Source organism: Solea senegalensis, linkage group LG2, assembly GCF_019176455.1.
Source record: "Solea senegalensis isolate Sse05_10M linkage group LG2, IFAPA_SoseM_1, whole genome shotgun sequence".
Taxonomy (NCBI): Eukaryota; Metazoa; Chordata; class Actinopteri; order Pleuronectiformes; family Soleidae; genus Solea; species Solea senegalensis.
Window position 1 is genome coordinate 18,317,075 of NC_058022.1, and position 24,988 is coordinate 18,342,062.

A 24,988-nucleotide genomic window follows, 5' to 3' on the forward strand; every position below is an offset into this window, starting at 1 on the left:
GTGTCTAATTCTGTATTTGTTTAATTTCCATCAGTCTCATTCTTTGCTTTGACACCACATGCTGTAGATCTACAATCATAAACTTGGTATTTTCCCCTGAAATAGGTAAAGGAAGTGAGGAACTATGTTAGCCAAATGGAAACCACCCAGCAACAAGTGAGCCTCTATTTTCTATTAGGGAAAGAAAAACAATGACTGTCTCAATATTTGTCTCACATCTAATAATTGCAGATCTCCTTCTTCTGGGAAAAAAGTGAAAGATATATATGTGGTGCAATGTAATCTGCAACAGTTTCCTCCATTTTGGGCTTCGACTCTCTGTTCCCTCATCAGTGTCACAAGCAGTCAGCAGTGTCAGGACAGCTTACTTTTGGTCAACACTGCAAATGTGTCAAAAACATGGATAAATGTACCCACATGAGAATCCTCCCTCTCATCTGCATTTTCCGTCTCTCTTCCCTGTGCCATTGTATTGAATCAGGGCACAAAAGGGCCAAAAATACATATATACGTCAAAAAAAAAGAAGAAAACACAGCGCTGATTGTTTTCTACATCACACACTGTCATGGCTGCCAGCATTTGACATCCTCTGTCTGGACGACATCTTTTCTCGTCACCAGTGCATCAAATCAGCAGGTTACAAAAATGGTGTTTATCAAGGGAGGGAGAGCAATGAGCTAGTCAGAGGCCATGTTTCATACCCTGAGAACATCACGTCCTTTGGTTTGTTTCCTCTTAAAAGAGTCAAAACACAAGTCATTCACGACAGTGTCGTGCTCCCGGGACGTCCTGAGATCTTCTGGTTGGTCCAGGTTTGAATGATTCAACTTGACTTCCCTTTTTATTAATCCTCCATTCATCCATAGCTGCAGTCTTTGACTTTGTGAAGGCACATCAGGCAAAAAGTTTTTCAAAGGTTATGGTCCAATTCAGGTGATGTTCACTTGAGACATGCTCAGCAACCACCACAAACAGAAATGTGTGGCTTTGTTGATGTTCATCTGTCAGCAAGAATGTCTCATTAAAATGCAGCACAGTCACAATGTGAACTCCACCTTATAGTCAGAGACAGGAAGTCGTGCGTAGAGGTGACAGTTGGTGGTTAGGAAAAACTCTCTCTGTTATTGCTTTTAGGAACATAGTCCCAGCTGTGTCTCCGTAACTCCTCTTCCTTCTTCTTAAGCTCCCTCTTAAAGAAACCAGCCTGAGAAACAGACACAGACACATGCTGTCAAATCAAGCAGCAGGCGTCATTACTTCTACACATACAGTAAGAAACTGCAGTTTCTGCAGTTTTCTGAGTAATTAACAAAACAGACTCCATGGTCTACAACCTAGTTTCCTCTCCCCTGCCCCTACCCACTCTCACACACACATATACTGTATACACCCATGCACACATAGTGAGAAGCAGGAAGAAGGAAGTAACGTTGTCTTTCAGTGTTGTTTCTACGGATCATTTATGTGTATATTTGTCTTTTAATGTAGCGTTGCTGAATGTCCAGGCTTATTTTTAGCAGTAGAATCCACTTGTGAAATTTCTGATTCCACTTCCTGGTGTTTTTAGCCATACAGTATTTCCAATGTATGAAGCTATCTAACTTTACTTGTTTACTCTGCCTGCTCAGTTGTGTGGAGCTGATAGGCCTAATCAGCATTGTGTAAACTAATTTGACAAAGAGACATTGGTTTATCTTTAAATGTTGCACACCACAGCTTTAAGTACAATTATGTTGTGATGTATTGAAGTTTTTTTTTTTAATATTGTGGTTTATCTGGGCAGTATATTAGTGTAACAGCACAGACATGCTGAAGTTGATCAATATCATGAGATTATCATGACATAATATTCTTCTATCCACAATTGCACTACATCAGTATTATGTTATATACATCCTTTGTAGACAGACTGACATACCTTCCACAGACACCAGATGAGAGCAGCCAAAATCATCAGACCCAAAACCAAACTGACGACGATGATGAAAATCTTCACTGCCGTTGAGGGTTTCTGGGTAAAAAGAGCTTCAACCACCACCTACAAATATAACACACACAAGAGATATGATTAATATTAGTAAAACTGAAATATTCATCAGATTGTGGCAACTTTGTTAACATTTACCAGCTGCAACTCCAATGAGATTTTTATTGTGCAATTATTGTGTGCTGTATCTGAGTGATAAAAGATGGTAGAGGAAGTAGTAGACTACACATATATGTATTTTTAACTTTTAAGTCAAGTATGTAACATTATGTAGGGTGATATAAATATAATATACTAGTTCCAATATTATTGTATAAAAGGCGTGTCCACACGGAAAAAGGTGTAGGTGAATAATGGGTTACAGAGTGGGAAAATCTCAAAACGCCACCCTTACGTTTCCGTAAACTGAATCGTAAAATAAGGGGAGGAGATAACAAACCTATTTTCATAGACACTATTTTTACTTGAATGAACAGATGAGTGATTGTTCTGCACACAGTCAGCTGCACTGCACATCCACAACTCGTCCTTGTCTGTGACTCTGTGTTCTCTGTGTGGTCACAGTGTTTCTCTCCATTTCTTTCTGTGAGAAAGACTGACTCCACAGTAAATACAGTTAAATGAAGCTCACTTGTGTGGCAGAACTGGCCATTTCCTTCTCGGAAAGTAGTAAGGGTTATTTGTTGCCAGTTGCTTTTTGAAACTTTATAATAACTTTTATTTTATTTGAATTTAAAATACTACTTACATATATTAAGTGTTGAACTTTAAGTAAGAATAAATGTACTAATTCTGCTGAAGACATGCCACTATAACTCAATTATTATTATTATTATTATCATTATTAATTTTATTATCATTATTAATAATAATAAATATGTCTTTCTGAAATTAATAATATTGACAAAGCTATTTGTACGACTGATTTCACAAAGAGAAATAATTTCCAGATGAAGCTTTGATGAGAAGAAAGCCAACATTGATCAGATCAGATAACAGTGTGACAGCGTGGATGAACTTGTTCCAGATGTGCTTCAGTCAGACTCTAGAGTGTTGCACTGAGTTGTGAAACCTGTGTTGTGATTGGCTGCAGGGTGTTTTACCTGTGCTGTAGGTTGTTTCTGGATGAGGACTGTATGAGGATCTTCTCTGGGAGACGACAGCCTCGCTGTTCCCTCCAACATCATGATACTGTGACGACCCTGAGACACAGGTCACAGTAAGATAAGACTTTATTGATGCCTGAATAGATCTTTGTTGACATCATGTTCCTTTGTGGTGTTTGTCATTTGCGGATATTTCAGAAAAGATACTTCTGGTCACTGACAGCTAATTTTCTGTGTGTGCATACATGCATGTATGCTGGTATTTTACCGGAGCTTGCAGTAGTACAGCAGGGTTCAGTTTGACCTCCAGTTGGATGGTGGCATCTCTTCCTGCTTCCAGATTACCGAGACGACACACCAGCCGCTCACACAGGTTATCACCACGGCCACAAAACTACACATAGACACACACACATTGGGAAAGATTAACAATGGTAGACACATTACACACTAGCATTCAGAAGGACAGGGTCGATCCTGAATATAATATCTCAACAGGAACTGAATGAACTTGTACATATACAGTATGACTCTAAATCAACAGTATTAACATGGTAGAGGTATTGCTGTCCCTACTGTTGTGTTAAAACATGAATACAAAATTTGACTCAAAACTAGGTATGTTTTAGATATGTTTTTTTTAAAAAATACTATGAAAAGTAACCTAATCTAATCATTTTGCTGACTGGCTTTCTTAGGGCAATGCTTTTTGGAACTAGCAGTTTATTCTAGTCCCTTCAAACCACCTTTAAAAACCTTATTTTTATACACTTGTCTTCTCACTTTCACTTCCATGTATATACTGTATATATGTAACTTATAATTGTATTGCTGTCTTTGCAAGAAGCTATTTTTGTTGTAACGGTAGTAATGAAATTTCTGTTTGTATGTCAAGCCTTGGTTTAATATTTAAGGTTAGAAGTAGGTTTAGGTTCAGGTTGGTGTGTGTTTGTGTGTGCATACCATTCTGCGTGTGGAGGTAGAGGAGAAGAAGAAGATGAGTTGCTTGATAAAAGATGCTTGAGGGACTTCACAGTCCTCGATGACTGAAACAGTCTTGTCACTGATCGAACAAACACCATGAGAGGACTGGAGAGAGAGAGGGAGAACATGTTAATATTATACACACACTTTTAGATTACTCATGTTTATTACATGTTTACTACCAATTTTTAGATCTATTACCGTATCTTCTATTGTCCTTCTACTGCTAATTCAACCACTACAGCTACCATTACTAAGACTGCTACCATTACCCAATCAGCAACAACCACAGCTGAGTGTTAAAGCCAGTGTATTGTCTGTATGAAACACAAGACAGAAATCAAATGTCAGCATGTGTCATCACAGCACCGATGATCGAACACTTGTGAAACTCGTCAAAAACACACTAGTGCTGAATAATGCAATTAAAATTCTTGAATAATTGTGAGACTTACTTTCTGATTTACATATTTATTTTCCTGTTTTTAGACATTTCACTTATAAAAATCTTTGTTGAATTAAAAGAAAATAAACATGTCCATATTTTCAAATAAATGCATTGGAATGGAGAAGCCTGACATCTGCTGGTGGGGCAGATAAAGAACTATCCATCTATTCTAATAAGATTAGATAGATTATTTTGGTGTGCTATTCTTCAAAGTTAGTTTAGGTCAAGTTCTTTCACAGCAGCAGTTCCTGCAGAAATTCTCTCCAAAAAATTAGGTCAGTACATTTTGTTGTGATCTGAGTAATTATTGCCTGAAGGTGACATCAAAACCTTAATAGAGGTTAGAGCTTAAAAAAGGCCCTTTTCACAGCAGCCATTTTGGCATGTTTTAGCAAGAAACGCATAGGTGTTCACATTGACCTGTCAAACTCCACCGTGGTTTTTGCTGGTTGCTTGTCGCCTCACCTCAGGTTTAAACCCTCTTTACCCAAATTCACTGGCTCAAGTAACTCAATAATGTTGGCAGCAAGAGGCAAGAGCAAAAACCCTTTGAAATCTATCTTCAGAAACCTGTGAGAAAACACACAGATACCACTGACAGGTTTTATACTGTCTGTGACATTCTGCTTCGTCTATCGTCATTCCTAATGCCACTGCTGTACTCATAACTGTACATACCTGCCAGTCAACCACCTGCAGCAGTCTATGTCGGTACGGTGAAAGGATCTTTGGTAGAGTGATCTCAACGACAGTATCCAATGACCTGCTGAGACCAGAGTTTAACACCTGCAGACAAACACAGTAACAGATGCTCTGTGAAACCTGGTAAGATCATAATAATCAATAATCATAATAACGGTTATGTCAAAAATATTTTAATAAATGTAAATTTATTCCACTTAAATTTTGGCTTTTGGCTTCTCCCTCTCTAGGGGTCACCACTGCGAATGACCCGCATATTTGATTTGGCAGAGATTTTTACACCGGATGCCCTTCCTGACGCAGCCCTCCCATTTATCTGGGCTTGGGACCGGCACAAGGAGTACACTGGAAGTTAAATCCCCCTCCCGTCTGGCTGGGGTCAATTTAGAGTGTCCAATTAACAGTGAGCACCTTGGGTACCTTGCTCAGGCCCTTGAGCTGCCCACGTCGACTTTACTAAAAATATAATTTAAAATGTTTATTTTTGCACCGCCTACAGCAAACTCGAGTCTGTCACTGACATTCTTCCGTGCTCTGTCAAGAATTCACTTTTGTCTTTTCTCTGAACACACACGAAGAAACATTTAAACCAGATGATTGTTTACCTTGTATGTGTAGTTGAATGTTTCAGCGTAGCAGTCAACTGGAGTCAAGTCTTCATCTCCAAACACAAAAGAGGTGGGAGTCACAAAGCTGCAAACAGAGACAGACAGACAAACACATGAGTTAATCAGCAGAAATGTGGTTAGGATCTGACTGAATTCCAGGAGTTGTTTTTTTTTATTTTTTATTAAGGAAAGAATTTATAATATGATAATATTGATTCTGAAAGAGTTATAGTAATGTGTGCTGACTCACCCATGGAAATTGATGTTGACCCCATATTTTAGAGGAAGAAGGAGATCGATGGTATTGTCATGGAGATACTCCTCCCTCTCATAGTTATCACTGACAAGAAAACATTAACATGTGATTAGCTTGTAACTGTATTTTTTTTTAACTACTAAGATTTGACTGCAAAAAATGGAAATGACTTCAAAAAGCTCATGTTTGCTTGTTATCATGAGATGAGAGGAGTGTCCTTACCTGCTGGTGTTAATGTGGATGTTGATATCACCAGGTGTGCTGTTCTGGTGCACATCCAATAAGAAGTTGATATTCATCTATAAGAAACAGGAAAAGTGATTTCAAAAGGGTTTTTTTCTATGGCCACTCACATCTGCTAAGCTTGTATGTTTAGTTGATTTTCTTGAGCTCAATCTAAGCTTTCACTTGTTGAAATAAATACAACCTTAAAACTGCTGCTCTGTCTGAATTTGGTAGAACTTTTAACAGTTAAATCTTTACTCTAAAATAATTGAGACAAAGGAAATACATCAAATATCTGCTGACAAGACAAAAGTTGAAGAACAGGAAATGTTTTTAGCAAATGTTAGCATGCCGGTAGAACCGGATGAACAGTTCCACTGTGCCCTAGTGTAGCTTCACAGAGTGTGAAAAATGGCTGCAGGTGCTTCTTCTTGATATAAAACATTTGCAGAAACAGTGTGTGATTGGCTAAAGCTTACTGTACCCGGGCTTTGGCTGGAAGTAGAAGGCTGGTGACACTGCAGTCAACAACCACCATTGTGCTGTTGATTTCCTGTGTGACATCACAGTTGACCATGTTGTCCTGCTGCACACCAAAATACACATATTATAATCATATTATCTTATTACATATTACATAAATATTCAAAACCCCCATTTGTCGCATTTGTTTGTATTTTTATGAGCAGCACAAAATGTAAACAAAGGATTTGGAAGGAATTTTCTGGGGATTAAGGTTGAGGCCTGAGGAAAGAATGATCAAATTTCAGTGGTGATGCAGGTGAAGGAACTGAGCAGCCTTGCCAGATGTTTTTGTGCTCTTTGAATACATTCTCAATTTAAAATACCAATTGATTTGTCTGAATGTAAACAGATGTACCAGCTGCTCTTCTTTGTGACAAAGTAGCAGTTTAATTGGTGTTTGTATAATACCACACTATTTACCCTGGTATAAAACCATACTTACTCAATAAATCAGCCACAAGTGATTTGCTTCACAATATAACTTAAAATTTAACCAGTCCAATTCCTTCAGCTGACCTAATAAAGTTGAGATACACTCACATTCTGTAGTACTTTAACATAGTGGATGTTATCTGGGAAATGCAGCATCAGTCGTGGCAGAAAGGCATCGTCTCCAGAGTTCACCATTGAGGTTTTCAACATTATGGTCTGTCCAGAGCCGAGTGCAAAGTACTTCTGTTGACTGAGGACAGAAATCAACAACAGTGATGTTCAGTCACAGCCAACATTATAATACAGCTCAGCTGAGTTCTAACAGAATAAATGCCATGGCTGGGTTATAAAAAATAAATTCCTCACTTAGTGCAGAGACATTTTCCATTTAAGAAAATGAGACAGAAATGTTTACAACCAGTCATATGGCAGTGTTTTTAAAAAACACACAATAACAGCATGATTCCGTCTAAGTCCAAGATAAAAGCACTAAATAAGCCAGCAGCTAATTAACACCATGTGTAAGCCCAAGTGAGGGCAAAAACCTTCACATTGTGTGTCATTTACATACTGTATATTGTTTATGTCTCATCTTTCAATAAAACACAACACAAGAGACTTGAATGAATAAAAAAATAAAAATAAATAACAATCCTGTTTCAAACTACTTTTGTCTGAGAAGTTCACACACATCTCCCTTCTATGTCTGTATGCATGTGAGTTTGTGTGTGTGCATGTATGTCTTACTGTGGCAGTACTAGTTGAGCCGACAGCTGCATGTTGGTCGAACAGTTCACCAAAGAACAGGCTCTAGCAAAGTGAGTCTGACAAAGAGAAAGAGCCATAACAGTGAATCCTTTACATCAATACTGGTAATAATTATGAACAGAAGAAAAACTAATCATTGTGTAAAACATGGGTGACTTCTCAGATGACTCCTGTGATTCTGACTAACTCTAGCTATCAGTTCCAGCATTTTAACTCTTCCTGCTCTGTTTCCATGAGTCAGTGGGACGTGACGTGAACACAAGATGAGTTGACTAATGAGGGTTAATGTGCTGCAGCTATAAACACATGTGGATTAGCAGGAAGTGTTTATCGTTGTCTGTGGAGGAGCTCACATCAGATTAGCAATTTCCTTCCCTTGAAATAAGGTAATTGCGGTAATGAACAGCCTTCAGTTTCACATTTTAGGTTCTGAAAAAATGATGTTGTCGAGCGATAAGGTCAGAGAACATCATGATAGTGTCATTCAATTAGCAAATAGCAGGACTGATAATATAAGAAGTAGTTGCAGCGAGGTGCTTGGACATGATAGATTAAACTACTCACACAAGAATACGCTGAGGGAAATCGGGGCGAGGAAGTTTGTTTTACTTGTTCGTGCTATTTTGCTAAGTGCTAGTTTTAGAACTTTGACTTTATGTCCTTCTAGGTAATTGTGGGAATAGTTTTGAACAGAGGATTTAGGAGAATGTCTTTAAAAAGTAAGTAATCACTTGTGAGTTTGTAGTTAATAATGCATATATCACTAGCTGGTACCTGGTTGGAGATGCTGTCCTGGTGTCCTGTGCTCTGCTGCAGAATAGGTTTTAATGGTGGGAAGGTTTTGGAAGCAGTTCTGTGGGTGTTTGTTTCTCTGAGACTGTAGAATACTTCAAACTTGACAGGAGTAAAAATGTCCCTCACGTCTTTCTGTGGGAGGATGAAAATAGTACATATCATTCATCAGCCATTAACATGTTATTAGTCACTGTATGTTTTTTGTGTACTGTATGTTTAAGTGTGATACCCTTTGGTAAGCCACGTGAGTTGTGCAGGTGAGCTGGCCATGTCGTGCCCTCACATATCCCCTTGTGCTATTGGATGACCCGTTTCCATGGAAATAGAAACGATGAGGGAAGGATGGTTTGTGGAGCAGGTCAGCAGTCAGATTATACTGAAGATCTGAAGAGGGGAGGAGGAGAACAGTCTTAGATATCAGAGGGGACAAAGCTTCTCACATCTTAAAACCAATTTTTACTCTTTGGCTTTCAATCCAGTACGAGACGTTGGTTTTCATCTTTTTAATAGTTTTATTGTATGACTTGTTCATTTGTGTTGTATTTATACTTTCTACAGTATTTTATTGTTTTATTGTATGTTTTATTGTATGTAATTTTTATATTTTATTTGTCTTATTTATCTCTGATGTACAGCACTTTGTTTCAGCTGTTGTTTTTTAAAGTGCTTTATAAATTATGTTGGATTGGATACAATTTTTTGTACAATATATCTGAACATTAGTTAAACTGTAACAGTATAGTTTACTACTATGGTTTACGTCATAATTATTATTATTTTTAATTACGTACATTACATATCATACGTTACATAAAATGTTTATAACATTACATTACATTTAACATAACATTTATCACTATGTGATAATAATAAAATAAAATGACCTATAGTCTTATGGCTTGGTTTCACCGGCTTTACTCGCTCTGATGAGGTTCCAGTAGGTATGCATGACGTTGCCAGACCGCCAGCCACTGATTGGTGCCATCACAGGAAGTGATGTCCGACACAGAAATCAAGCCAAACAGTGCCGAACTGTAGATCACTTAAAACTACTTAACAATCCTAAAAACGTGGGTTAATTAACTATGAGGGAAATGTTTCAATTTTTGGGAGCGAGCGTCATAAACCCTGCCACTGCCGTTTGTGTGTCGGGTGACAAAGTCAGTGATGCAGTGATGACTCATCCACGTTGAGTAGGTACTTATTTGTAGTGGAGATGCAACCTAAACCGTGCCGTGCCAAGGCGAGCCAGGCCCATAGGAGAAAAGGAACATTAGACATGAACATGTTTGCGGTCATGTTTTGGATCAGATTTTCAGTACCTATAGCTCCTCTGAACTGTCTTGACCTGACACTGAAACAGACAGTGATGTTGAAGCAGACAGTTGGAGTCTTGTGGTCAGGGCACAACATAGCCTGCTGGTCAATCTGCTGAGGCAGAGACAGAAACGCCTTCACCTGGATCACTGGACGGGTCCTATATAAAACAGGACACATTTATTTGATCTATATGATTCATTCAGTCAGTCAAATGAGTCACTTTTGACAATTGTCCTGTTTTATTATAAACACATGTGAATCTCCTCAGAAGCTTAACAGACTAACATCTAATGTAATGTAATGGGGGCACCAAAAATCCCAGTACTACATCATATAACAATACAATGGATGTTTACTTTTGCCCCACAGCCAACTATTGAGTTTAAGTTTGGCTCTCCAATAAAACAGTTTGGGCACCTCTGCTCTTCATGAAAGCAGACAGAATTACACTACATTTCTAAATCCAGTATAAACATAGAATTTCAGTGTGGTTTTACCTGAGAACTACAGCAGCATCTGAAAGGAATGCGCCAACCGCCACATCTGCAGAGGCAGAGAGAATTTAATCAAAGTTAAACCAGATCTAATCTCCACATGCATGTACATGTATAATATGCAAAGTTTTGTGACAGTAAGGTTTACCCTGGTAGCCATTATCATCAATATCAATGCCAGAGCTCAACGACTGGCCAAACATTCTGAGGTCACGACCCAATGTCGATCCAGTAATTCTCTGGAAAACACATATACAGTATTTTGGAAATTAGAACAAGCTAAATGGCTAATATAGCTACAAAACATAATATTATTCTGCATCAGTGATTGTACCTGAGATGGAGTTGGTGAGATGCCCTCCTTCCTGCCATTATAGATGTACACTGCTCCTTTTAGGTCGTCTTCTTGTGGGGCACCAACTGCCACATCTCCAAACACAAACAAAAGTTAATAATATTACCATTTGTGTCCATCATTAACCCAAGTTCTGACTAAAACTTCTCTTCCTTGAAGTATATATATACATATATAAGTATATATTTCTAAAACCGTGATTCTGGCCATGTTGAAAAACGTTGAGCAGGATAGAAGTGCTCTGTATTAGAATATAAACATGGGAAAACACCAGAATGGTCATTTAATATTTTACCTGAGGCCTCTGAAGAGATGTGTTTTTACAAAGAGTGAGCTATTGGAACACACACATGTGGAGTCACAAACACAGTCTTTTATCTAAGTGTGGCAGATTAGAAGGCATGGGCAGGGTTCAGTTAGAGAGCAGCAAGAGTTTATCATTACCGTTTTAATGAACTTAATAACACACTCCACCCTTCACACCACACCACACACACAGATGCTGAGGGGTCTGTTTATGTGTGAGGGTGTTGTGTTAACGTCACAGTCATGTCTATAAGTTATCGCAAAGTGGCAGCTACTGTTAATGCTGGGTGGGTTGTGCTCCCTCAGTTAAACATTTCTGGTGTACTCTGGTTAGTGCCGTAACAGTCATGGAGGTACTGAGGCTGGGCCATAGTTGACATAACTAAGATTCAAGTTTCAGAAGTATGTCACATGCACTTGTACAAGCACAGCAGCAGAGAATTGGGATTGCAACGACAATGTTAAAATGTGTGCAAAGTAACTGACTTAGGAAAAAACATGAAAAAAATAAGCAAAAATATATAGTGATGTTGTCTTTGCATGTAGAACGATAAATATGAAATAATTTAGAGCCAAAGAAAATCTATAAACAGAAATAAAGTTTGATATAAAAAGAAGGAGGAACACATTCCACATTCTGCGTCTTGCATTTCCTGTACTATGTACTATGTTGCACGTGTGTGGGTAAATGGTAAATGGTTTGTATTTATATAGCGCTCTTCTAGTGTTTATGGCGACTCAAAGCTGCTACAGTTTTGCCATTCACCCCCATTCACTCACACTTTCATACAGCGCATCTGTGTGCAGCGCGTTTTTCTATCACTCATCTTTCATACCCATTCACACACTGCCGGCACAGCCTTTGGGAGCAATGTGGGCTTAAGTGTCTTGCCCAAGGACGCATCGGCATGTAGACTAGTGGCCCGGGAATTGAACCCACAACCTTCAAATTGAAAGACGACTCACTTTACCACTAAGTGATGGTAGCTCAGTGGTAGATCAAGCTACCAGCAGACTTCCTCATAAAAGCTCAAGCAAGTTTCCATAGTTACCATTTTCTTCATTGACTTTTTGACCAAAAACAAGAGCGTGCCACCAACTGAACTGGAAAGTTGTGTGCTACAGGGAGCATGAGTCGTCAATGTGTCAGTCTGTGAAGGGGCCACACGGAACAACACAGAAGCAAGCAGATGACAACATGTCCGTCACCTAGACACTAGCCGACAAATGTGGATACAGAAAGTATGACCCTTACAGTTTTAGTTGTATTTACCTATTGGCAGTGGTAGTAGCAGCACTTTGTGTACTTGAAAGGGTTTCATCATTCATCCAAAAAAAAAAAAAAGACTCAGATCAGACTGTGCAGGTGTGATTGTTACCATTGTAACCATCATCATCCAGGTCTCCCAAGTCAGCGATGGTCTCTCCAAACCGTGCGGCATAGGCGTTGCTGCCAGTCAGCTGAAACTCCGCCTCAAACAGTTTTGCCTATATAAAGACATAAACAACATAATGCTTCACTAAAGGTTATTGGGGTGATGGGTAGATGGTTTTTAGTTTGTGGAATTACTATTTTTGACTGCCACCTTTTTACAGCAAACTTGACAAAGAACTGTTTATTCATCTTTTATCTTAAGACCATCATGTCCCTGCAGCGCTGATGTGATTTGAAACCCTCAAGTCGAGAAACTGATGGTGTGGAACTAAGTGGTCATATGAAGAAAATATGACATTTTTGCTTTATTTCTGAGTCATTATTGACTCGCCACTCTCTGCAATGTCATTTCCTATTCCATAAGATATAATTAATTGCTCACCTGCCCCTGGTTAATGTACACATGGACTCTTCCTTCCTCCCTGGCGGCACCTGTTGACAATGGAGCCCCGACCAGCAAATCTGACAAACCATCTGCATTCAGATCCACCACACAAACACTGGAGCCAAAATAGGATCCCAGCTACACACACAAACACACACCAACAAATTAAATGCAAAGCAATCCAATGTTTGAATGGAGAATGCTAACATTAAGTAGCTACTAACCTCTTTCCCAGAGACTTCAGAGACCACTCGCAAATAAGTGTTGTCAATTGTGAAGATGAAGACCTGCATATCATCAAGACACACATAACCCTCACTCATTACAATTACTAAATACTATATACCAAAAGAAACATTACAATAACTTTTCTCACAAACATGAACAGGAAGTGAACTGTTTATTTTAGTTAATATATAACTCAGTGAGTCACAAACAGACAGTTAGTAAACAGACACACAAATAAACAGGTCCTACCTTTCCTCTCTGGTTGTATTGTGGAGCTCCACCCACCACCTCCACTGTAGCAGGGCTCAGGAAGTTACCAGCTCCAACAGAGTACCCTGAACAGCAACAGTACAATGTGTTGAACATTCTGACATTTGCAGTGGTGGAAAAACAAATAAGTTAATTTACTCAAGGACTGAAATGGATTATACATTTTCATTCAAGATACCTCTCTGACTGGCATGTGCTGGTATGGGTGGTTTATGGTTAAAATTTGGGGTTGACATGTAACTGGTATGGCTGTGGCTGAGGTAAGTTTCCAGGAAATGAATCGAAATCCTTGTGTGTGTGGTGTGTGTGCATGTGAGTGTCTGTGTGTCTGTGTGAGAGAGAGAGAGTTCTGGTTAAGTGGGGGTGTGACTGAACATCACACAAACACTTCTTTCAAATGTATTCATACACACACACAAACACACAAAGAAGAACATCACACCTCTCGCCCACCTGCTGTTAATCTATCTGAATAAATACTGTACCAACAACAATTCTAGTTGACTGATGTACTGTTTGCACACATCACATACTGCAGTAGTCAATTGAAAATGTAAAATATTAAAAGACTTTTTAGAACATGTCAGGACAGTCAGACATGAGACAGCATCACAGTACACAACAGTGTAGCAGGATGAAAAGAAACAGCACAGCTGCGACTGTTTCTATAATTATTCCTCTACATAGTCAGCACTTTAAATTGAAACTGAGATAAGTAACACATGTAAAGTCCCTTTGTTCTCAGTTCTTGTCCTTGCACTGCACCCTCACTCTTTATCATCCAACCCAAACTCTTTTCGAGCCAAGTGTGATCAATCATTCATTATCCAATCATCTCAACAGCAGCACTAAACAAACAACACTCTATACTTATGCATGGACTGACAAAACTTGTAAATGAATTTAAAAATGTTAATTTCCATATCAACGTAAGCATAAATAAAAATCTCCAGGTGAAGCATGTACAATTTAGCAATACTTATTGGTGAAGTTGCATGTTGCAGCTGAGCTGACCTCAACCTTCTATTCCATGTGTGTTGGAGAACCTATGTAGCCTTCATATAAATATAAAAGGCTCACTATTTTTCTTACTGTCATGCGTCATGTTCATGAGCTAAATACCAGACAAATACAAGATGTAGCTAGTACCGAGGTAGCTCCCGAAGCTGACTGCTCCTGTGTCATCATCAAGATACACCGACATCCCTCGACTGGACGTATTAAAGACCAGAACCGAGCCTGTCCAATAAGAAGTCCCTGGAGCCCCCATGATGATCAGATCCTGAGAAAGACAGGCAGATTTCAGACTTGAAATCATACAAACCACATCATTTAATGTACAAAAATCCCATAAAAGTTATATTTTGTCTACATTATACTGTATATTTAAGTTGTAGGACATTGCCTTGCTCTCTTTTCTAAAATCCTGATTTCACCATATCAACACCATTAGGAGGAATAATAAAAGAGCACAGAATTCTTGTGTGAACAGCAGTTTAAAAAAATAAACAGACTACATTCAGTTTGCTAATGGAAACAAGATGTTAAGAGAGTGTTGACTGTTTGTCACTGACCTCTGTCAGGAAATTAGAAATGCCAGCCTGACATGACCCATAATCCTCACCAAACTTCCTCTGGTGGTCTACATCAGACAGAGACAAACAGACGTGTGAAAAGGTGAAGTTTAACAAACAAATATGAAGACAAAAACATTTTTGCTTCCCTCCTGGAGCCGAACATCTGCTGCTTTCACACAGGTAACGAAGTGAGAGATATAGGCTTTCCAAATATGTACTTGAAACTGCAGAGATAGCGCTTTTTATGCAGCACATGAATAGTGACACATTGTTGTCAAATGTACAACAAGTAAACAAATAACAGCATTAGCAGGGAGTCACACTGTCACTGTGGCTCATGTGAAACTACAGAGAATTATCAACTCAACCTGGAGCCGCTGATATGCTGAGTTCACCTGTTAACTTTCTACTGTTTAAATCTCACCGCTTCACTGCATTACTCCTGCTGTCTACAGCAAACAGCTAAATAAAGTAGACAGCTGTGTGCAATTAAATATCTCCTCTATCTTTTTGGCACCAAACAGCATACACAGTTCAACATTAAAGTGTGTGCAAAGAAAATGCAGATATTCTTCTCTTCATACAGTATACATGTTAGAAAATAGTGCCTGAGAACTGTGGAGTAAAGAATTATGGAGTAAAGACAGACATTTTCTCTCCACTCCTCTGTTAAGAATTTTTTTAGGAATGTCTAAAAATATGGCTCGATGACACACTGGAGCTATAGTTAGCAAAACTCCTCCTGTAACAATATGTTGCTCTCTTGCAAACAAGCAAACAACATATATCTCCTTATATCTCCTCTATCATAGCTCCTTAAAATGTGCACAATGTGAACACAAAATTGAGACACAGACTGTGTCTCAATTTTGTGTTCACAACTTGTCTCTATTACCACAATAGGCCATATAAATCTGTTATTTCAGGTCTATATGTGCTACTGTTAATTTTGACAGCGTTCATTGTTTCACAGTGAACAGCAAGATAATCAAAACAGAAGCTCTCGATAAGAATCGTATTTTATCTCCAGGTTTCTTGTACAAAATGAGGGCGATTGCCAAAAAAGTTCCACTCACACATCAGATAATATAAAAATATTAGCTTTCATAAATAATGTTCCAAGAAAAGTATAAAAGTCCAATAGTTAATGTGTGTGTACCTCTGTAGCAGGGGATTATGGATTGGCCATGTCTCAGGTCGCTGCCATAGCGATAACAGACTCCATTAGGCAGCTTGTTGTTCTGACTGTCTTTCTTCGAGTAGAAGACGTTCTTCCAGCGGTGACCACACGCCTGAACACACACACACACACACACACACACAAACAGCATGTGACATGGACTCATTACTGTCTATAACACAATCACAAGTTAGCAGCAGTGTTGCTATTCCCATGACACAGAAACAATTACTCTTTCTCTATCTCTATATCTCTCTCTCTGTCTCTATTTGTGTGTGTGTGTGTGTGTGTGTGTGAGTCATCTTTAAATCACTAAATGTAAAGCTCCTTTCAGACATGGAGACCTTTCACATTGTTGGCAATGCCTTTGAGGCTTTCCAACCTAACTCTGGCTCCATGACGGTTTAATGCACATGTGACAGGACCAGCAGAAACAGCGCAACAAACAACCCGTTACTGCTGCAGGACATTGATGAGTTGTGGAATTTAGTGAGAAGTCTGGTATCTCTTAACATTACAGAAGAGTAACCATATAGGTAATAGTATGATAACAATGTTACATTACATTTCATTTAGCAGACGCTTTTATCCAAAGCGACTTACAATTGAATGGAGTACAATCAGCTAGGGGTGGAATCGAAGTTGCGACCATTGCGACTATGATGTCTTTCGCACACAGAGTACCGGTCTTAACCACTGAGCCCTTGTCAAAGGGGAAGTTAAATTACTGTAGTACAATCTTATTTCTATGGTAATCACTCAAGTATATTAGCTTGGTAATAATGTTTATCCGAGACAAGGTAGTTTACATGTCAACCTCACAATATGGTTATCAATTCAGATTTTAAAAAAAAAATTCATTTGATGTTATTATACAGGTGATAGAATATTAAATCTCAAAACCAAACTATTAGCTAAATAATGACATGTTCTTGCTGTAAAATATCTCCTAATTACAACTGTTACCATTGTTATTTCCAAGACGGAAATTACATTAAAAATAAGATGGTATTACCATCATTTTACTCCCGTACACATTCCCAACACCATTACAAAATGACTACCATGCTTACAATGTTGTTGCAATTTTAAGGAAGAAGTAGAAAGGAAGAACACTTTGCAGTTCTCAAGCCTCAGGAACCACTGCCCCAAAGGTTGGCTGTTGGGCAGTCTATGATCATCTATAGCACTTGTCAGGGTTGTCTGCACAGCATCCTTGGCCTTGGCCGGCTTTTTATGGCTGAATCAATATGTTGTATCACCATCCATTAATGAGAGATCTCTGTGATTGGCTAAATAGCTCCAGTAAATCAGAGGAGGAGAAGAGACATCGAAACGACAAAAGCAAGACTCCTTCCTTCCTCCATAAGTTAAACATTTAATTTTTTCCCCTCATCAAAGTTGAAATTGTGAATGCTGGAGCTTATATGCACCTCAAACGAACATGTCTTCCAGTTACCCCTTTTCACCGATGGATAGAGTCAACAGCCAACTGCTGTAAGAGAATAACTTTCTCTTATGCAGACTTAGAAGTGCTGTTTTTTCATCAGCTGTTCGGAGTCCGACTTTATCTCAGTCAGCAGTGACATGTTGGTCATTATGCTTTAGTTGTGGCCCACTGTTGGGGCACCATGTCCCAGGCCTTAAAGGCACCAAAACACACACACAGCTATTACAAACTTACTGCTGCTCATCCTGCTTTTACAAAAAAGGGGCTAGCCAACATTAGCTGACTCTTTTTCATGGTTCAATAGTAATCTGTCAAGAATCATGACCCTGTTACCTCAGAATATGCACTCAGTCAAAGTAAAACCACAGGCCATCAATTTGCATGTCCATTAGCACCAAAGTGATATTACAAACCAGTACTAGTGACCAGCCACACAAATACTTTCAGCACCTTCAGTAGAACACAAATGAGACAGCACTTGACAGTGATGTGACAAAAAGCTGCTGCTCCTGATTCCCATGTAGGCAGTGTCCACAATACTAGCCAAATGAATTTCATTAAATCATTCATAAACAACACACACTGCTTCATGATGATTAATTATTTTAACCTGTGCATCTTTGAGAATGGTTAATACATTTTTTGAGAATTGTGTAATGATATATTACATAATGATAATATAAATTAAGTTTGTATAAAATAGTATCTTCAATTTTGCTTTAATATACATATTTTGACAAAAGGTAATAACAGCTTAAGTCGTCGTCTAAAAATGGCTGAAATCTGTGTGGCAGATTATTGTGTATTTTTTTCATTGTGCACTTTCTCTTCCTTGACACTGTCATAAACACGAGTAAACAATGAGCCCCGCTGACCAACCACAGCTCGCCTGTGTCTCTTCTGTTACGCTGATGTGTTTATACATTTCAATGGAGGTGTGTGTCTGTGCATGTTTGTGAGAGAAAGAGAGAAGATGTGTTACCAGGATGTGTCCTCCATTGTCTCCAGGCTGTCTGGACAGACTGACTCCTAACCACTGGTGATCACTTTCTGCTTCACACGTCTTCCCACAGCTCACCACATCTGCACAGACACACACACAAATAACATTTACACTCTTTCACACAGTATACAGTGACATACTCTCAAACAAGACAATATTGTCATTCCCACAAAATTAACTGAAACACCTGCTTTGACTTTTAGGTCTTAGTATGTGGCAAGTTATTAGCATGTAGAGCCACTTCCAAGTCAGTCTACCATCCATTAACTTCAAAATATCCAGTTCTTTAAGCTGACGGAGCATATTATCTTGTCAGTACAAAATATGTACCTGTCTGCCAACAGTTTCCTTAACCTTCAGTGTAGCAGCTTCTGCTATTATTAACAGGTATTAGCCAGGGGTGTGAATTGTCATGTACGTGCAGGGCACCCAGGCCAGCTTGAGTACGAATTTGGTGCTACTCAACATATACATGTAGTAGTAGCCTGACTAATATCATTCCCTAGCACCTGTCAAAAACCGACCTGCCTTCCTGCACGGCTCATTATGATTCCTACAGATGACTGTGTTTTAAAGGTGGAGCTTTGACAAGAGAGCAGACAATAGGGCGTGGGTTGCATCTTCTGCAGTTTCGCCTGATATTGCAGCATTTTCTGGACTTTTTTATGTTGTTGTTTACCAGACAACTAGATTTATTAAATGTTGTCCATATGTGAGGGGGACTTCATAAAATAACAAAAAATTGTGTTTCAGAGACAACTTACGTACAACGTATATGGACTGCAGACCACTTTTTAAAAAAAGGTACTTTTATCTTTCAACATGTCAGAGAAAATCTTTTAACAACATCAACAGAAAAACACACCAGCAGGCATGCGGTGGCAGTGATGGGACTCAGCAGTAATGTTGCAGCGGAAAACTGCTCCTGGAGATCGAACAGAAGGATTAGAGGATGAATTCGCTACTGGAGCTCCAACCACCAACCTGAGAGAGAGAGGGGGAGAGAGAGAGAGAGTGAGATTTAGCCCAAATCTGTGCGTCTGTTCAGTGTCTGAATGGCATCTGTGTGTGAACCATCAAAGAGCTTTTGTCATTGACAAGAACTGGGTAATTAGCATGCAAACACACACACAAACGCATTACTTTAGCCAAAATGGCAACATCACTACATGAATGAAACTTATCTGTTCTATGAGGTCAGCAGTCATTTATTTTTAAGGTCAAAGTTCATGACTAAGGAGACACCCACAACGCAATGCCATGAAATGTAGTTCAGCCCACTATTGGTGAGATCATCACTCTGATTCATGACTTCCAGATGTTTATTTAACATACAGAAACTCATGAAATTCATACAGGTTGATCAAGTCAACATATCTGTACCTGCCATTCAAAGAAAAATGAGTTTCAACATTTATATGAACAGAAGATCAAAAGCAAATTAACAAAGGACTGATCACAGATCAATGTCAGATGAGGAGCATAGATACAGACCACTTGTGAGACTTGTGGCGATGCAGCAGGACTGAGTAACCAAACATGGAGGAGGAGGGACCACTGAACTCCAGACTGTGGTCCTGATCCAGACTGTATCCTCCTGCAGGACTAACCAGCACCAGGAATTGGACCAGGACCTGAGCCAGGACCAGAAACAGACTGCAGCGCACGCACACACCGACAGCTGAGGGGTACATGATGGAGGATGAACTAAAGGAACGCCAAAGAGAGAAAGAGAGTCATAAGTTGTGTGCAGCTTACAATTATATGTAGCTAAGTTTATGACTATAACAAAATCAGAATTGAATAGACTGACATTAAAAAATGGAAGACAGGAATGGAGTATTACCCCCTGTAGAAGAGCTGAAACAACATAATACAAACTGTAAGCATCAGAAAATGAATTTAACAATCAATGAATATACTAAATGATGAACAGAGATACTTTATCTTCTTTAATTCGACACATAAAAAATTATGATCGATCATTATCAGGGCTAACAGCTGCCTCATACTTGAGGATATGACAGACTCCATTAGAAGAGAACACTGACAATAAAAATGACCCCCCCCACACACACACACACACACCTTTAAGTACTCCCTATGAAAGAATTTAGCTTGGTGTCAAAAAATATTCGTTACATGTTTGTTTGAAATGGTTCTGACTGATATTGTATTCATTACAATTTCCGACTATCAAACTTTAACACACAGCATAGAGGACGACGAAAATATTTGTTTTACAATTTTAATGACTGAAAACTTGTGACTAACATTGTTTTACATTGTTTTACTCACTGTACCGTTCAGACGGCAGAGAGTCCGGGTCAAACTATGGTTCTGGTTCCAGTCAGTACCGGGCGGACATGATTAAAAGAGCCGACTTTTGTCTAAGGAATATCCGTTTAATAGTCCTAGGTCCCGGTGGGAGTCTTTCGGTCGCCGTGAATCCTCCTGTTGCTTCACCTCAGTCCGTTATTAACCGTCTGAGCGCGTGGACCGGTGTTCTATGTCAGCGGCGCACGAGGAGGCTCCGGTATCTCCTGACAGAAGAGATGACTTACTTACTATTACTAACGGAAGAAAGTGGAAAAATCTGTGAAAAGTCAACTTCAGCGCTTCAGATGAACTCAATGAAACTCACAAGTGAGCGCGCGGAGAAACTCCCTCCCTCCCTCCCTGTGTGTGCACGTGCGCGCGTGCATGTGTGTGTGTCTGTGTATGCGCTCGTTTTTGTTACCTCCTCAGGACCTTGTCTGATAACACTGACCTTGCACAATAGTACAATATTTAATATTTTATACATTTTAAATAAAAACTTGTCCAGTATTTTTACACAATGTTTTATATTCGCATACAGTTTTGAGTAATTTTATGTTACTTTTTTATGTGCAGGGTGAGCTTTGTAATTAAATTACAGAAAGTAAAGTTTTATTGTCAAAGAACAAATTTGTTCTTTGACAATAAAGCTTTACTACTACTAGAGTTAGTCTTTTACTACTACTACAGTTAGTTCTCATGGGCACCAAAACCTAATGAGGCAGAACTTCTTATTTGAGGCTCTAAAGGAAGACAAAAGTTATGACATGTGGCTGGGTTAGGGCATTAACTGGTTATGGTTAAAGTATAGAGTTGGGCAGTCCAATTGCAGTGACCTAATACGAAAAGCTATGCAAATGTGTGTTTTTAGGGTGAGGGACAGATCTATTCTCAACCCAAGTTAATCCAAGGGGTTAGTGGTGAAGATTTTTTGGTAGATGTTAAAAAGACAGAAGCTCACATCTTCAGGAAATGAATTGTGTCTGTGAGAACTAAAGTGCACAACAGTGTTTCCTCTCCACCAAGCACATGGCTGTGTGTGTGTGAGTGTGTCTGTACTTGCATTTATTACCTTAAGTTTAGGGCTAACATTTGAATTGTGGTTAAGGTTAAGGTTAGTGTAAGCCAATAACTGGTCAAGGTTATGGTTAGGGAGGAGGCTTTGTTCATGCTGTCCAAATGAATGGAAGTCATTGCAGTGTCACAAGAAGATTAGCTGCCCAAACCCCTTGTGTGTGTGTGTGTGTGTGTGTGTGTGGGTGGGTGTGTGTGTGTGTGTGTGAGTGTGCTTGATTCTGGGTGTTAACCTCCACATTTATCACTACAGAGTCTGTCGGTTGGCTGTAATCTGTTTTGTCTGTCTGAATGCTGAAACACACAAACACTGCTAATAATTCTGGATAAAGTCCTCTTAGCAGTAGCCAAGTATCCATAGAAGACTGTAAAGTGTGGTCATGGCAGTACACATGATGTTGACGCATTCAACATCATGTGTACAAAAAGAAAAAACATACCCACTTTAAATGCTTCATTAGGATTAACCCATGTGACAAACATTGACCGAATGAGGGCCAGCAGCTCCTCCTGTGTCCTTGTACTTGCTAAAAACTATGATTTTTTTTTCTATGAACTGTGGTGAGAGAGAGCGAGTGAGAAAATGCTGGCTAACGGTGAGATTAAGCAGCAAACATACCCCACACTTCAGAAAAATCTGAAGTATCAACTTTAACACTTGAAGAGGCTCAGGATTTTATTTTCCAGTGTTGGAGTGTGACCACACAGTGTCATGGTCTGTATACATGCTCAGCTGAAGTCACACTTGTCACACAGTGAAATTATTAAGTGTAAGTATGGCTGTGTTCAGACCGGCAGTGACTTTGCATACATCAGCAAGATGTCTGTTACAGAAGGGTGTGGCAGAAACAATAAATAAATACTGTACAAATATGCACAGTCATGCACAAACTGTAAGTCAGATCTAACTATGTGTCTGAAATCAAGTCCCTTGTTCACACATTCACTCCGAATCAGAATTGTTTTGTGCCCAGTTTTTTAGGACCAATAAATATGTCTATAATTAGTATTTAATTTTGGACTTGTGGGGCTTGTTTCAGGCACTGATGTGTTTATTTGAAAATTCAAACTGAGTAACCGTCTAGGCTAAAATTTACAGACCTACTTCATGTGAGTCAGCAGTGTCACTGGACTTAATAAACAATGACTTGTAGAGTGAGCTATGAAGAAAGTGATGTACATTTGGTGTTAACTGTGTTTAGCTTAGGTCCAAGGCAAGAAATATTTGTCCTGAAAGAGTCACAGAAGAGCTCTAACCGCTCTGTGATTATTTCCAGACCAGCTATCAGTAAATAAACCAAAGAGTCACGAAGGAGGGAAAGAAAAAGAGGCAGAACACTTCTGTTAAAAGTTCAGCACTCTTAAAAACAAAAGAAAAACAACTTTATAAGAAGCAAAACAAACTGTCTTTAACTAGAAAGACTCACGTTTTTGGCAAAAACATCACTTTCTATCGAATATCTTATTTGTCAATGTACAATACATCAGTCTGATTATCCAAACTAGCTGGTAAAAATAGTTCCAGACAGAAAGACAGTTGTGGAGCAGACTGTTTGGGTAAATGTCGGACAGGAACTCTGCACTACAGTGTTTGTTGGTATTTCCTGTCACTGACCCTGCAGTTATTATGCTGGAATCTGACCAGCTACTGTTCCCACCCTCCCACACACTCCAAGTGTCCTTATACATTGCATGAAAAAAAGATGCACAGAGCAGAGACACATTTTCTCCTCTGGGACGGATTTTGTCTGATACCTGAGCACCTGCTAGATCATTTTGTCTTTCATATCATGGTCCACATGGTTTCACTCTGCATCCAAGCAACTACTCGATGCTTGGCTTACTGGGATTAGGAGAGCACTGTAAATAATAATATGTGTCAAACAATGGCATTCTATGTCTTTATGGACGGACATTAGGGTTAGTAAGGCTACATAAATTACATATTTCTTTGAGTGTGGCTTGTAGCACTGGAGATGAGTGAAAAAACGTGTTTGCTTGAGGAAGGGCATAGAAAACAGAGGTTTGTGCACTAAAAAATGCTGTGGCTTTATGGACAAAAAAAATAATAATTAAAAATAATTGAATCAGAAGAAAACGAGACAATCCTGGGGAAATGCACAAAAGTACAAACACACTTATAAAATACCTTAAGGCAGCCTCACTACAAGCAGCAATTGTCTCATCTCTCACACAATGCACATGTGGCTCCTTATTCCACTCCTCACCCCACCCTAACTGGACTAAACCATTGCAACTTTCTGTCTCAAGTAATAGTTTGAAAACTGCATGATTCCATCATTATGTCATTCTTATACATCCTGTTTTCATCCCCTCTCATGAATGGCACTGTCCCTTCCAAGCTGTCATTTCCCTGGACATCGATGCCACAGTCAGCTGTTCATCAGCTGGTCTCATCTGCCCCAATAGCAGTGCACAATGCCCAAATTATTAGCCAATCATCTTGTTGCTTGTCTTAAATATGCTGTCTCTTTCTCACGCTGCTGTCATGTGCACCCTCCAACCTCCCCATCGCTACCACGCTTTCACAGTCTCATCTGATCTGTCACTCTTCATCTCTCATCAGGTCTCATCAGGTCAACAACCACCATCACCATCAGTGTCAGGACTTCACAGTGTTTTCCTAATCACTGTTCAGACAGAGACACATGTCTCTGAGGTCTGGGTATCTCCCCCATTGTGTCCAAGTGTCAAAGAGTCTTTTAAGACAACCAACCAATTATTTTCATTGGCA

General features: G+C 39.2%; 1 protein-coding gene across 4 annotated transcripts; it reads right to left on the bottom strand.

Moving 5' to 3' along the window:
• Positions 1–5: 5 nt before the first annotated feature.
• Positions 6–21,494, bottom strand: itga4 (integrin alpha 4). Of its 4 annotated transcripts, none has more exons than XM_044053075.1 (29): positions 21,144–21,494; positions 20,335–20,547; positions 19,706–19,824; positions 18,820–18,920; positions 16,367–16,499; positions 15,205–15,272; positions 14,780–14,912; positions 13,610–13,695; positions 13,357–13,419; positions 13,130–13,270; positions 12,692–12,800; positions 10,986–11,080; positions 10,800–10,890; positions 10,655–10,700; positions 10,160–10,314; positions 9,067–9,221; positions 8,817–8,969; positions 8,022–8,098; positions 7,383–7,524; positions 6,802–6,903; positions 6,315–6,391; positions 6,087–6,176; positions 5,834–5,921; positions 5,205–5,312; positions 4,058–4,183; positions 3,363–3,488; positions 3,092–3,190; positions 1,920–2,039; positions 6–1,205 (listed from the first exon to the last, which is right to left on the bottom strand). In XM_044053075.1, the coding sequence occupies exons 2-29, from the start codon at positions 20,532–20,534 to the stop codon at positions 1,104–1,106; spliced, it is 3,105 nt and encodes a 1,034-aa protein (XP_043909010.1). In that variant the 5' UTR covers positions 20,535–20,547; positions 21,144–21,494; the 3' UTR covers positions 6–1,103. The 4 variants fall into 4 exon arrangements, with proteins under 4 accessions (XP_043909010.1, XP_043909018.1, XP_043909000.1 ...); XM_044053083.1 differs by having other exon boundaries at positions 21,139–21,494; XM_044053065.1 differs by lacking the exon at positions 21,144–21,494 and adding an exon at positions 20,687–20,727 and having other exon boundaries at positions 6,802–6,900.
• Between the last annotated feature and the right edge of the window lie 3,494 nt (positions 21,495–24,988).

Bases quoted from the DNA above. Each gene is read 5' to 3' on its own strand.
- itga4 (XM_044053058.1), bottom strand. From the start codon at position 20,712: ATGTTGTTTCAGCTCTTCTACAGGGG. The intron at 10,701-10,799 runs GTAAACCTTACT...CTGCCTCTGCAG, and splicing joins TGATGATAATGGCTACCAGG to ATGTGGCGGTTGGCGCATTC. The intron at 5,313-5,833 runs GTAAACAATCAT...GTTTGTCTGCAG, and splicing joins CATTCAACTACACATACAAG to GTGTTAAACTCTGGTCTCAG.